The 11,972-nt window shown below is 41.0% G+C and overlaps 1 protein-coding gene across 3 annotated transcripts in view; it reads right to left on the bottom strand.

Annotated features, from left to right (window-relative positions):
* Window positions 1–2: 2 nt before the first annotated feature.
* Window positions 3–11,972, bottom strand: part of KCNIP4 (potassium voltage-gated channel interacting protein 4) — an 814,425-nt gene continuing 802,455 nt past the window's right edge. For 2 of the 3 annotated variants that reach the window (XM_010991042.3, XM_031436695.2), the window contains exons 5-8: window positions 5,811–5,918; window positions 3,800–3,904; window positions 3,091–3,153; window positions 3–1,461 (exon numbers count right to left, since the gene is read on the bottom strand). In XM_010991042.3, the coding sequence (XP_010989344.1) occupies window positions 1,414–1,461; window positions 3,091–3,153; window positions 3,800–3,904; window positions 5,811–5,918 (324 nt within the window). In that variant the 3' untranslated portion in view covers window positions 3–1,413. The remainder of the gene's footprint in view (window positions 1,462–3,090; window positions 3,154–3,799; window positions 3,905–5,810; window positions 5,919–11,972) is intronic. The other variant, XM_031436708.2, reaches the window with a different exon arrangement.

Below are 11,972 nucleotides of genomic sequence, written 5' to 3'. Positions count from 1 at the left end.
TTTTCTTTTTGAAATACAAAATGTGCACATTGAGTTTACACAAACACGCGATGGCAGATCTCAGTGTACATGTATTGTACTACTCTGAACTTCTACACTGGTGCTAGCAGGGCAGCTGTCAACATCCTCTCTCTACACCAGAATAGGTACCTGATTTATTGTTGTAAAGACAGTTGCAGGTCTCCTCCTACTCTAGCCTCTTGGTCTTTGATATTTCTGCAAAACAGGAGGGGGTGTGTATCATTAGTAACGTTGTGGCAACTTCACAATGTTGGCCTAAGATCATTAAAAATAATCGGAATGACTGGAGTTTTATGATGAGCTAAATCATAATACAGCCCAGGGGAGCTGCTTAGCACTTACATTCATCTTCTACTAGATTTCAGTATTATAGTTCTCAAGATAATGGAATCACTGGTGCTTTCAGAGTGAATTCTGCTTGCTGTTTGTTCCTAGTAGGCGTTGGGGCAGCCAGGGTTTCTTTGTCCCTGATGGCATGTAATCTAATGGTGCCGGGAGGGGGTTGGGAAGGAGGACGCACCAGGCCTTTACTGCGGTGAAGGGTTACTTGTTGCTAAGCGTCACTGTGTACAGAGGGCAGATCTCCTGGCCCTTTGCATGAGCCTGTGGACATCCTCGCTTTGTCTCAAACCCTCTTGGACCTCCACTTAATGACACAATAGGAAATAGTCAACCTGTCGGATTGAACAAATCCAAAATTACAGACATCATGTAGGCCTTGGCTATAATATGCATTATGAAAAATTTGGAAATGCTTATTAAATAAGCTTTATTAGGCATATGCGGACATCTGGTGATAAACTGATTTGGTTCATGTTATAAAAAATGCCAGGTAAATGAATGTCTTTAACAGAAGACAGCAAATCCATAGAAACTGGGACTTGGGTTTGTTTGTTTTTCTCAGTTGTCGTAATCTTGTCTTGTTTCCTTAAAGTATAAATGGAATTATGGCATACAAACATGGAAATTAATTTCTGGAAATTAAATGCAGATGCCAGTATTTTAGAAAACAATTAAAAATCCTGGGGATGAATACATACAAATGAGTAGCAAAAACCACTGATGTGTTAAAATCACTGATAATGTGAAAGCCTCAATAATCCCATGGCTACAGAATCAGTAAACCCATATGCCAGGTTCTGCTCCCTTTGAATATTCACAGGGTATGAAATGACTTAGAACATCCCGTGAACTCAGCGGCATCATGAAAAGGATGCAGATTTATAAATGGAAAACTCAAATCTCTTGAGGGTTGCTTTATATTAAAACAAAGCTAGTTTGCATAATATGCCTCAGTGTAAAGCTGAGCAATCTATGCTAAGAGTGGTAGCTCCAACTTCGTGTGTAGAATAGTTCACGTTTGTCTGTTGGATCAAGGACACGTTCAACAAGTTAAATCACATTTTCAAAGAGCTGCATGGAGCGCATGATGTTTTCATCCTGTAAGGGGAAAAGGGCGGGATTCAATTCAGCATTTCTGCAAAGGAGAGAGCCCTCCGAGTCCTGCCTCCCCCGCCGAAACCACCTGTGCACAAAGCTGCAGCACGAGGTGCCTGTGAACATCAAGACCTTCTGTGGAGGTAGATAACTGTGGAGAGCCCATTTTATGTTCTGTGGAGTCTACTGGGCTTTAAGCACTGTTTAAATCTTACTTGGTGTGAAGAGGGGCTATTTCTCAAGTTAGAATGCAAGGATGGGAACTGAGGGGCACAGAGGCGGTGAGCGACGCAGACCGCACTTCGGGCAATCACGGGGAGCTGGTACACAGGAGAGGAAACAGGGTTTGTGTGTGAGCGTGGAGCCAACATCATGAAGATTGGAGGTTGGGATTTAGGAGACGTGTTCGCAGACATCACATCTCTCTGGGTCCGTTAGGGATAACTCTGCAGCCTTTGGGAACCTTTAAAAATGAATAGTCTGTCCCTCACCGCCTCCTCCCTGGTACACAGGCTTCCGCTGGCGCCCCAGAGCTCCCCTGTGCCCCCTCCCATCTGTAGTGCATGGCGCATGGTGCCCTCGGGGCTCCAGGACAGGTCAGGCCCCACCTGTGTCCACCCCCATCTCCGCTGTGAATAAAGTCAGGGAAACGAGAAGGAAAAAAAAAAGAATGATCTCTCAACACCTAGAGAAAGGATCACTTGACAGAAACAACTGCCCAGTGGCTGTGCTCAGTTTAGCATGCTCCTGGGAAACTTAAGGGGACAGACTCTGGGCACTATCGGGGCACGTGGAGGTTGTGACTGTTTATGGTAATGGAAGAGGGTGGCAGAACTGATGGTGGCTTCCACTGCTAGAAGCCAAGTAACAACAACATTAAGCACTTGATGTCACCAAGTTAATTCGAAGACTGTCACACTGAAACGTGAGTTGAGAAATCAGCAGGCATCAGGAAAGGAAAAATACATCAATGTGAAAATGATGAGAAAAGCTAAACACCGGCAAGCTTCTTAGTCCCCGTAATGACTTTGAAAATGCTTAATTGTGGTTCCACCCACACATCAAGTCCACCACTTCTAGGTGTGCGAGTACTGGCCTCCCACCGGAGGGTGGAGAACTACGTGGATTTTTCCCCGGGAGAATTTTCTGCTTTTTAATTTTGTGACTGAAGACTGTTACTGGTTCAGCCAAAAAATACATCCTGTCCACAAACGTTGAAGTAATGATGTTTCTCTTAAAAGTCGGGTATGTGTGGCCAGTGATGCACACTTGGCTGTACTGAAATTCTCAATCTCTGGAGGATATAACAGACACGATACATGTTATGTGCTAGTTTTGAGGACAGAACAATACGAATCGCTCATGTTTTATCCTCAGTGATGAATACTCTCTAAAAGATCTGGGGAGCTAAAACACACGTGCAACCTTCGTTTCTCCAGGGCTTGCCTCCTTGCCTGCCTTCATCTGGGGGGGCACCCTGTAAATGTGAATTAATTGAATGAACTGTTTCCAGAGTGGTGATCTTAGGCAGGTGATCTCTGCCCTTCGCTCAGTTCATGGTGGCTGGCTGGCAGGACTCAAGTTGAGTCGTTAAGAAAGCAAAGGGATGGCTCCTTTATTGTCATTACTTACTTTTTGGCAGCTTTCGATGAATTCATCTATGGTGACCACTCCATCTTTATTCTTGTCCATTTTCTGTTCAGGAAGAAAAGAACAAAAACCTTTCCTCAGACTTACCCCTTGATACCCTCGCACCTGACCTGAGCAAGCTGAAGCTGAGGGAAAGAAAGCCCGGCTGCTTGTTTTATGGGGAGGACCTGCTTCAGAGCACAAAAAAAAAACAAACTGGTAGTTTCTCAGTGACAAGAACTGTGGCTGACTGATTGGAAGCTGTTGCCTTTTCAACAGAATAGGATGCAGGTTGAGGGTCACTCAGCCTTGGGTACAATCCTGCCCTCCAGCTACAACAGAGTTCAGGCAACTTACTGAAACTTTCAGAGCCTTGGTTTTCTCATCTGTAAGATGGGGCTAATGAGGATTTATAAATAACCTCATAGGGTCTTGTGAGAAATGAATGAAAACACCAAAAAACACGTGAGACACAGAATTGCTTGGTGGTGTATCCAGGACATGAGTAACATTCAATAAGTGGAGTTATCAATATTATGATAAATTCAAACCCAAAATTGCTAAATTAGTATGATAGTGTATGTTCTATAGTTTTGCCTCTTTTAGTAAAAATTATTTTCCTTTCCATTCTTTTGAATTCTCATGATGCTCTGAAACATCGGGAAATTCGATCTCAATTTCACTCCCTCTCTGATGTCTGTTGCGTTTCTACCTGGAAAAATGTTTCCACATGTTGTCTGGGAGCATCTTCTTTGAGGACAGGATAGGTGCATTTACCCATCATATCATAGATTGCTTTCATTATGTCAAGCATTTCCTGAAAAGCAAAAGGCACTCACGTGAGGCACATGGAACGTGTGAAGAAACCACTCTGAGATACTTTGACAGATTATTCTGACTTAATTTCAAATTTTTAATTTTTTCTTTGATTCTTCATTAAATGCCTTTTGGTCTTCCCAGAGGAAAAGCCAATGGCCTTATACCTTAAAAGCAGCAGAATCAGAATGTAAGAATCACTTCTAATTTTGGTTTCAGAATTAAATAAATTCCCACATATTAACATGATCAGGAAAGAAACACTCTGGTTTAATATTTGGACTTCCACAGACTTCACATAGGCTAGCTTTGGTTTATTGAGTTATTACATACTTTATAAGTTGATCAATTTCCATGTATTGAGAATAAATGCCACATCATAAGACTTATGCTAAAACTAAGTCTCAAAGCTCATTAGGATTTTCATTGTTTTTTTTTCCTACCATGGCTTCTTTAATGTCACACATGTAGATTAGTCAAAATATTATGACCCTGGAAACACTCTGAAATTTTAATTTTTTTATTAAAACAAAATCTAATTTTGATTTGTAATTTTCAATCTTAGTGAAAATACTGCCTAGTTACTTAGACATTCAGATATATTGTTTACACTTGTTTTCTTCATATTGAAGTTCCTACATAAGAGTCTGGATTAAGATGGTAATATGGATGTAATATACATTACTTCTGAGAGTATTCAGTTTCATTTTAAATGATCAAGCTGTTTGTAGTTTGTAAATTATAGGTGAAATCTTTTAAGACGTTTTGAGTAAGAATAGAAGTATAGAAGTTTTTTTGACATAGAATTCATGAACTGAACTGGGTAAAAATGATTAGAACAGCAAGTTTATGTTAAACACAGAAAGGGATAGAAAACAATGAAAGGACCAAGAGGCACCTAATATTCTAGAGGCACCTGAGTACTAAGTGTCTATTATTTACCAAATATATAAGAGGCACTGACTACCCAGGATATGCTCAGGATACATGAAGACTTAATACCCATCAAGTCTTAACTTGGCCACCCACTGGTGAGACCCATTCTGGCCCCATGTGTCCTCTGATTAAGAAACACAGATAAAACCCATGGCCACTGATCAGGTTAATTGTCACAGTAAAGCTGCAGTCAGGTACACTTGTCCCCGTGTCTTCAATAGAGCAAGTTTATGTCATTGGCCGAAGATACGTTTTATTTGAGGAGCCTCTTGCCCAAAACTCAACTCTGGAGAAAGTGAGAAAGCAGAGAGAAAGAGAGGACACATGGACACTGAACCACATCTGGGTTCAGGTAGTGTGGTCCTGCAGCCCTACCTTCACTCCGTCCTAAAGTGGTTATCTTACCTCGTCCCTCCCCACCCTGCTTATTGGTGTGTTTTAAATTAGTTTAATTAACCATTTGATATGAACATCTGAATTTGGTCTGTGAGCCTTCTTTCTTAGACAGCTTGTCTGGAAGTGCATTTGGGGCCCCACCATTGCATCAGGCCAGTTCCCACACAACACAAGTCACTACTTAATCCACACGATTTAAAAATTGTGTCTGTTTCCATATGGACCATGTTACATGGGAGAAAAAAAGGGTTACAGGCCAAATATTCTACATCCAAACACGGTTTGGATATATTTTCTTCCTATCTGATTCTGAGTGCTTTATTCCATGTACAGTGTTTGTTAAAATGCTATTAGGAAATCCGGATGTAATCCTTCCATGTTTTATATTTATTTTGCAGATTAGCCATAAACTATTTCTACCCATTCCAAAATTTTCATCAGACTTTCTCCACCACCACACAAAATACTTCAGACTTCCCCAGTGATTTTTAAACATAGTTGCAATTGTTTGACACTTTGAAGTTAAAAACTGGGAATGGTCTGGAGGATAGCTGTGTTGGTGAGGCATTTCTTACTTCTTTAGTGATGTAGCCGTCTTTATTTATGTCATACAAATTAAATGCCCAGTTGAGTTTTTCTTGTACTGTCCCCCGAAGCAAAATAGAAAGACCCTTGATGAAATCCTAAAAAGAAATAAAAATACAATTTGATATGGCATTTCTAAAAAGAAGTAAAACACACACTCTAATGAAATTCTCTCTCAGATGATGGAAGCAAAGGTTATAACCTTCTGGACATCATAAATTTCCTAGAAGAAAACATAGGCAAGACATTTGCTGACATAAATCATAGCAATGTTTTCCTAGGCAATGTCTACCAAGGCAATAGAAATAAAAACAAAAATAAACAAATGGGGACTGATTAAACATATGTGTTTTTTGCACAGCAAAGGAAACTATAAACAAAATGGGAAGACAACCTGTGGACTGGGAGAAAATATTTGCAAACAGTGTGACTGACAAAAGCCTAATTGCAAGGATATACAAACAGCTCACACAACTCAATCACCAAAAAATCCCTGAGCAACTCAGTCAAAAGATGGGCAGAAGACCTAAACAGACAATTCGCCAGTGAAGACATACAAATGGCCAATAGGCACATGAAAAGATGCTCAATATTGCTAATTATCAGAAATGCAAATCAAAACTACAACGAAGTATCACCTCACACCAGTCAGAATGTCCATCAAAAATTCCACAAATGATAAAGCTGGAGAGGGTGTGGAGGAAAGGGAACCCTCCTATGTTGGTGGTGGGAATGTAATTTGGTGCAACCACTATGAAATCTCCAGTATGGAGATTCCTTAAAAAACTAAAAATAGAGTTACCATATGATCCAGCAACCCCACTCCTGGGCATATATCTGGAGGGAACGCTAATTTGAAAAGATACATGCACCCCATTGTTCATAGCAGCACTAGTTACAATAGCCAAAACATGGAAACAGCATAAATGCCCATCGACAGATAACTGGATAAAGAAGTTGTGCTATATATACAATGGAATACTACTTCGCCATAAAAAAGAATAATCCCATTTGCAGCAACATGGATGGACCTAGAGATTATCATACTAAGTGAAGTCAGACAAAGACAAATACAACTTATCACTTATATGTGGAATATAAAAAAATGACACAAATGAACTTTTTTACAAAACAGAAACAGACTCACAGACATGGAAAACAAACTTATGGTTACCAAAGGGGAAAGGGCAGTGGGTCAGGATAAATTAGGAGTTGAGATTAGCAAATACAAACTATTATATGATAGATAAGTAACAAGGTCCTACTGTATAGCACAGGAAATTATATTCAATGGTTTTTAATAACATACAGTGAAAAAGAATATAAAAATTATATAGAGAGAGAGTTATATATATAACTCTAAGACAATGGAAAAGTCAGTTTATGATCCTTCTACACCCACACTGGAATTTATCATTTGTGGACTTTTTAATGATGCTTATTCTTACTGGTGTGAGGTGATGCCTCATTGTAGCTAAGAAAAAAATGTATATGTATTTGTGTGTATATATATATATATATATATATATCTGAATCACTATGCTGTACACCAGAAACTAACACAACATTGTAAATGAACTATACTTCAATTGAAAAAAAAAAAAGACGTAATGACACTCTTTGGAGTTGTGCAATACTAAACTTGCAAACTATAAGCTTTGGCTTTTTAGGAAGGCATGAATAAAATAATCCCTGCAGAACATGGGAAACTAGGCATATCAGAGAAAGATTGATAGGCAATTCTGAAAGGCCAGATGAGGCTGATGGTTATTGATATAAACCTGACTTGTTGCTTCAAACCACAAAGTCATAGTTACATGCCCTTAGCTGAAAAGGGGGACTGGATACAAGATCTTTGAAGGCACGCTTACAGCCTCGGTTCTCAAAATTTAGCTTGCCGCAGAATCACCTGGAGGGCTTGCTAAAACAGCTTGCTGGGCACCACCCCCAGCGCTTCTGATTCATTAGGTCTGGGGTGGGGCCCAAGAATTTACAAATTCCAAGGAGATGCTGACACTGCTGGTCCAGGGATCCCACTTTGAGAGCCACTGACCTACAAGAATCATCACTGGCTTTGGCCCCATCACCAAGCAGAACAGACCAGTGCAAGAATGAGACGTTTAGAAGACCGCACTTGTAAACTCACGTGTGGACTTTTTGTCGTTTGCCTCCCTAGTAGGCCCCTAGTTTCCATCTGGTGCTTCATCCAGTTCTGTGAAGCCCACTCCATCTGTGCTCCAGTGACAGAGCTGTGACTGGGGCAAAGTCAGGAAGCCAGTTTTGTCCCTTTGGTCAAGGCGGTTGCATCCGTGGTCGGCCCCTAACTGCACGCAGGCCACCTGAGTGATTTTTCAGGACTTCTGCTAGGAACCGTGTGACAGGGATTCTCTTCCTTCCTTGCTGACATGAACGATCAAGCCTGGAACAGTCAGGTGCTGGCATCTTGCAACCAGGAGGGAGCGCACCCTTAGCCACCCTGGCCTGGAGCCAGCCCTATCTCTGGACTTCCTGTTCCTCTGAGCCAATACAGTTATCATATTGTTTTTGTTAGTTAGCATATGATTATCTATTATTTGTGAACAAAAGTACCCTGATTCACAAGCTGACATCCGATTCACATCTTCCTCTTAAACACTGTATATCCTGAAACTACATACACTGAAAGATAGCTATGAACCTTGAGCACACCCCTCTCTTTTAATATACCATCCTGCAAGATGATGTGAATAAATAGTTATTTCAAAACAGAAACAATCCCTTATCTGTGTGAAAGGAGAATGAAAGATGCCAGGTATCTTGTTCAAGTTTCTGCTCTACATTTTTCTGAATGGTAATTGAAGTATGTCAGGCGGGAGTTACAAGGCTTAAAATAAAAATAAACAGCTCTAAAGAATACTTTGCATCATTACCTTACTTTTGTCTATGAAGGGTTACAACTGTTCCCCAATGTACAAAAATGGTAAGTGGGGACCCATACTGAATTCTGGTTTCTAATGTCTTATGATAAAGGCAAAAGAAGGAAAAAGGCATAGAGATTTAACTTGATAATAACCCAGCCCTGTTCTGTAGTGAGCTTTATCTATCTACCAAACCTTTACCTGGTGCCTTAGTGCTGGGTACTGTGCCGGGAACATCTGTTCTCCTGTGTGGGAGGCGGTCATCGAGAGGACATGACCTCAGGCAGGACCCAGGCAATCGGAGGGTCTTACCCCTTCCCCCGACCTTGGATCATCCATCCTACCCACCATTCCCACCCTAGGAGCTGCATCGAGGACCCAGCCTTGCGAGAGCATGTGTTATCGAGACCATCTGACAGCGTGCATGACTGAACCCAGGTCAGGCCTCTGTGCACACTTTTAAGATTTTGGTGGGCGGGTGGAGGTATACTCATCTCAGGGCTGCCCAAGACAAGCCTCCTATGGGAGTTCCCTGGTTTATTAAACCTGCTGCCTACCTATCTGGAGTGACCCACCTTTTTCTTCTGTCTCTCCTTACCCTCTGGGTATTTATATTTGTGATTTTTATTTTAAAATTCGTTAATTTTTAATGGCCTTCAGTGAGATCAAACCATTTCCTTTAACTTCATTTAATAGTAGTAATGATGACAGTTTATTGAGAAGTGTGTAGGGCCCAGTATTAGGCAATTTCTAGGCATTATTTTATGTCAGTCTCACACAACCATAGGGAACAGGTATTGTCATCTTTATATTAAAGATGGAGGCTCAGAGAAAATATTTGATTGAGCTAAGGGATACAGCCAGTAAGCATCAGAGCTGGAAACAGCCCAGATCTCTGGCTCAAAGCCTGGGCTCTCATTTTACCTAGAACTGAAGCACTGGGCTGTGGTTACACAGAACAGCCTGATACAAACACACGCTACACCTCTTTTCTGATCCCACAGGACACAACTGTAAGGTGAAATGAAACAGTGACTCTTAGTGATTGCGATTCAATAACTTACTAATAACACTTGTAGAACATTTGGAGGTGCCAGGAATTCATAATTCTTGCTGTGAAATGACTGCATAAATGAACTAGAAAGTAGCCTTAGCTTTTAAGAAGAGAAAGTGAGTCAGTATGTGAATATACGTGCGACTATGAACATGACAATAAAAGATCAGCTGAAGGAGAACCCCAACAGTTAGCTAACCTGGAACACTGAAACAGAGAGAAAGGAGCGAGAGACAGAGACAGAGAGATACTGATGTCAGTTCTCTGAGACTGACCAGATGTGAACCAGGATCACTAAAATTATCGAGCATATTAAATGTGCCAGATAATCTTCTGAACTCTTTAGATCCATCATTTAATCTTATAGCAGGCTTGTGAGGTATCTTATCATTATTATTTCCATTTTACACTGAGGAAACTCAAGCGCAGAGAGATTGGGAACTTGCCCCCAGCTGTCCCAGCGAGGAGTGGCAGAGTCTGGACTGAACAGTCTGACTCACAAGCATGTGTTCTTTCAGACGAGGAGAGATTGCCAGTGCTCCTGTGGAGACTGCAGTGTTACAAGAGGAGACTGACTAGTTCTAGGACCAGGGGCAAGAAGGGTATAAGAAAAGACTGGAACGTCTTGTAGTGCCCAAAAGTAAGGAAGTGATCAAAGAAACAAAGAAATAAACAAAAAACAACGCCAATGATGTAGTTGTGTTGACGCCAACCGGAAGAGCTTCCAATGGCCAAGCTGGAACAATTTGAGCAACAAGGTAAGATGTTGAACTGTAACTCAAAATATAAAATAGATGTCAGTTAGTCCACACTGATATAAATAACTGATGGAATACATCCATAAATGGAGGAGAAGAGACAGATCCAATCAACTATGTGGATCCTCCACCCTCAGTGCAGGTAGAGCATAACTCCCAATCTGTACACGTGGTCTGTGCATAACTTCCTTCCAAAGAGTATGGTTTGGAAAGAAGGAAAAGAAAGAGAAACTTGACAGTAAAGAAATGCCCAGGACTACTTCAGCCAGGTGATCAAGGTCTACGTCAGCCGTCATAAATCATCTTGGTATGTGATAAACTCTGGTACCTTACCCCAGTGGTCTTCCTCCTCAAAACACATATCCCCAGTCTAATCATGAGAAAAAAACATCAGACAATTCCCAACTGTGCAACTTTCTACAAAACACCTGACCAAAACTCCTTAAAACTGCAAAGGTCATCAAACACAAGGACAATTTGAGAAACTGTCATAGCCAAGAGGAGCCTAAGGAGATATGAATAAATGTAATGTAGTGTCCTACACAGAGTCCTAGGACAGAGAAAAGGAATCAGGTAAAAGCTAAGAAAATCTGAATAAAGCATGGGCTTCAGTTAATCACAGTGTATCAACATTAGTTCGTTAATTGTAACGTGTTTACCATGTGAATGCATGGTGCTCATAGTAGAAACTGGGTGTGACGTATATGGGAACTTTCAGTAGTCTCTTTGCAATTTTTCTGTAAATGTAAAACTGGTCTAAAATAAAAGGTTTATTAAAAAAAAAAAAAAGAGGGACCTGACCTTTAGACTGTTGGAGCAGTTGATTGGATGCTTTTTCTCTTGTCTGTTTCTCTTGTCTGTTTTGTAATAACCTTCTGCAACTTTCATTAAATATTTCAGTGTATGCTATGGAAGACTGAAAGTCTGTTTCCCCTGGGGCCACAGGACTGTAGGCAAGGGCATCTGTGGCTGGAGGAGCTGGATACCCAATAGCAAGACTACAGGGAGGGAGCAGGCCAGAATGACAGGGTGCCGAGCGAAACCCGGGACACCACGCATCGTGGCCCTGTACCTTGGGAATCAACAGAAATGCATGGGTGAGGCACAGGTTCAAGAACCTTTATGGGGAGAATTGCTGGATTCTAAAAAGTTAGTAATGAAAATGGGAGAATGAATGTCAGCTCCATGAGGACCAAAATGTGTGTCTTTTGTTCACTGTTGTACCCCCCTGCAACTTGAAGAGTGTTTGGCAGGGAGTAGTGCTCAAAAAATATTTGTTCAATGAACGAATGGAATGAAAAGACATCTAAGCTACTTTCCCCTTTATTTCCAAAAAGAGAAAAGCTCCCTAGAACGGGCACTAGACAAGAAGAACAGAATTACGTGTACTGGATGTGTGTGTGTGTGTGTGTGTGTGTGTGTGTGTGTGTTGAGGGATATAAA

The sequence above is a fragment of the Camelus dromedarius genome, chromosome 1 (genome assembly GCF_036321535.1).
Source record: "Camelus dromedarius isolate mCamDro1 chromosome 1, mCamDro1.pat, whole genome shotgun sequence".
In the NCBI taxonomy this organism is placed as follows: Eukaryota; Metazoa; Chordata; class Mammalia; order Artiodactyla; family Camelidae; genus Camelus; species Camelus dromedarius.
This window is presented reverse-complemented; position numbering and strand designations above follow the sequence as displayed.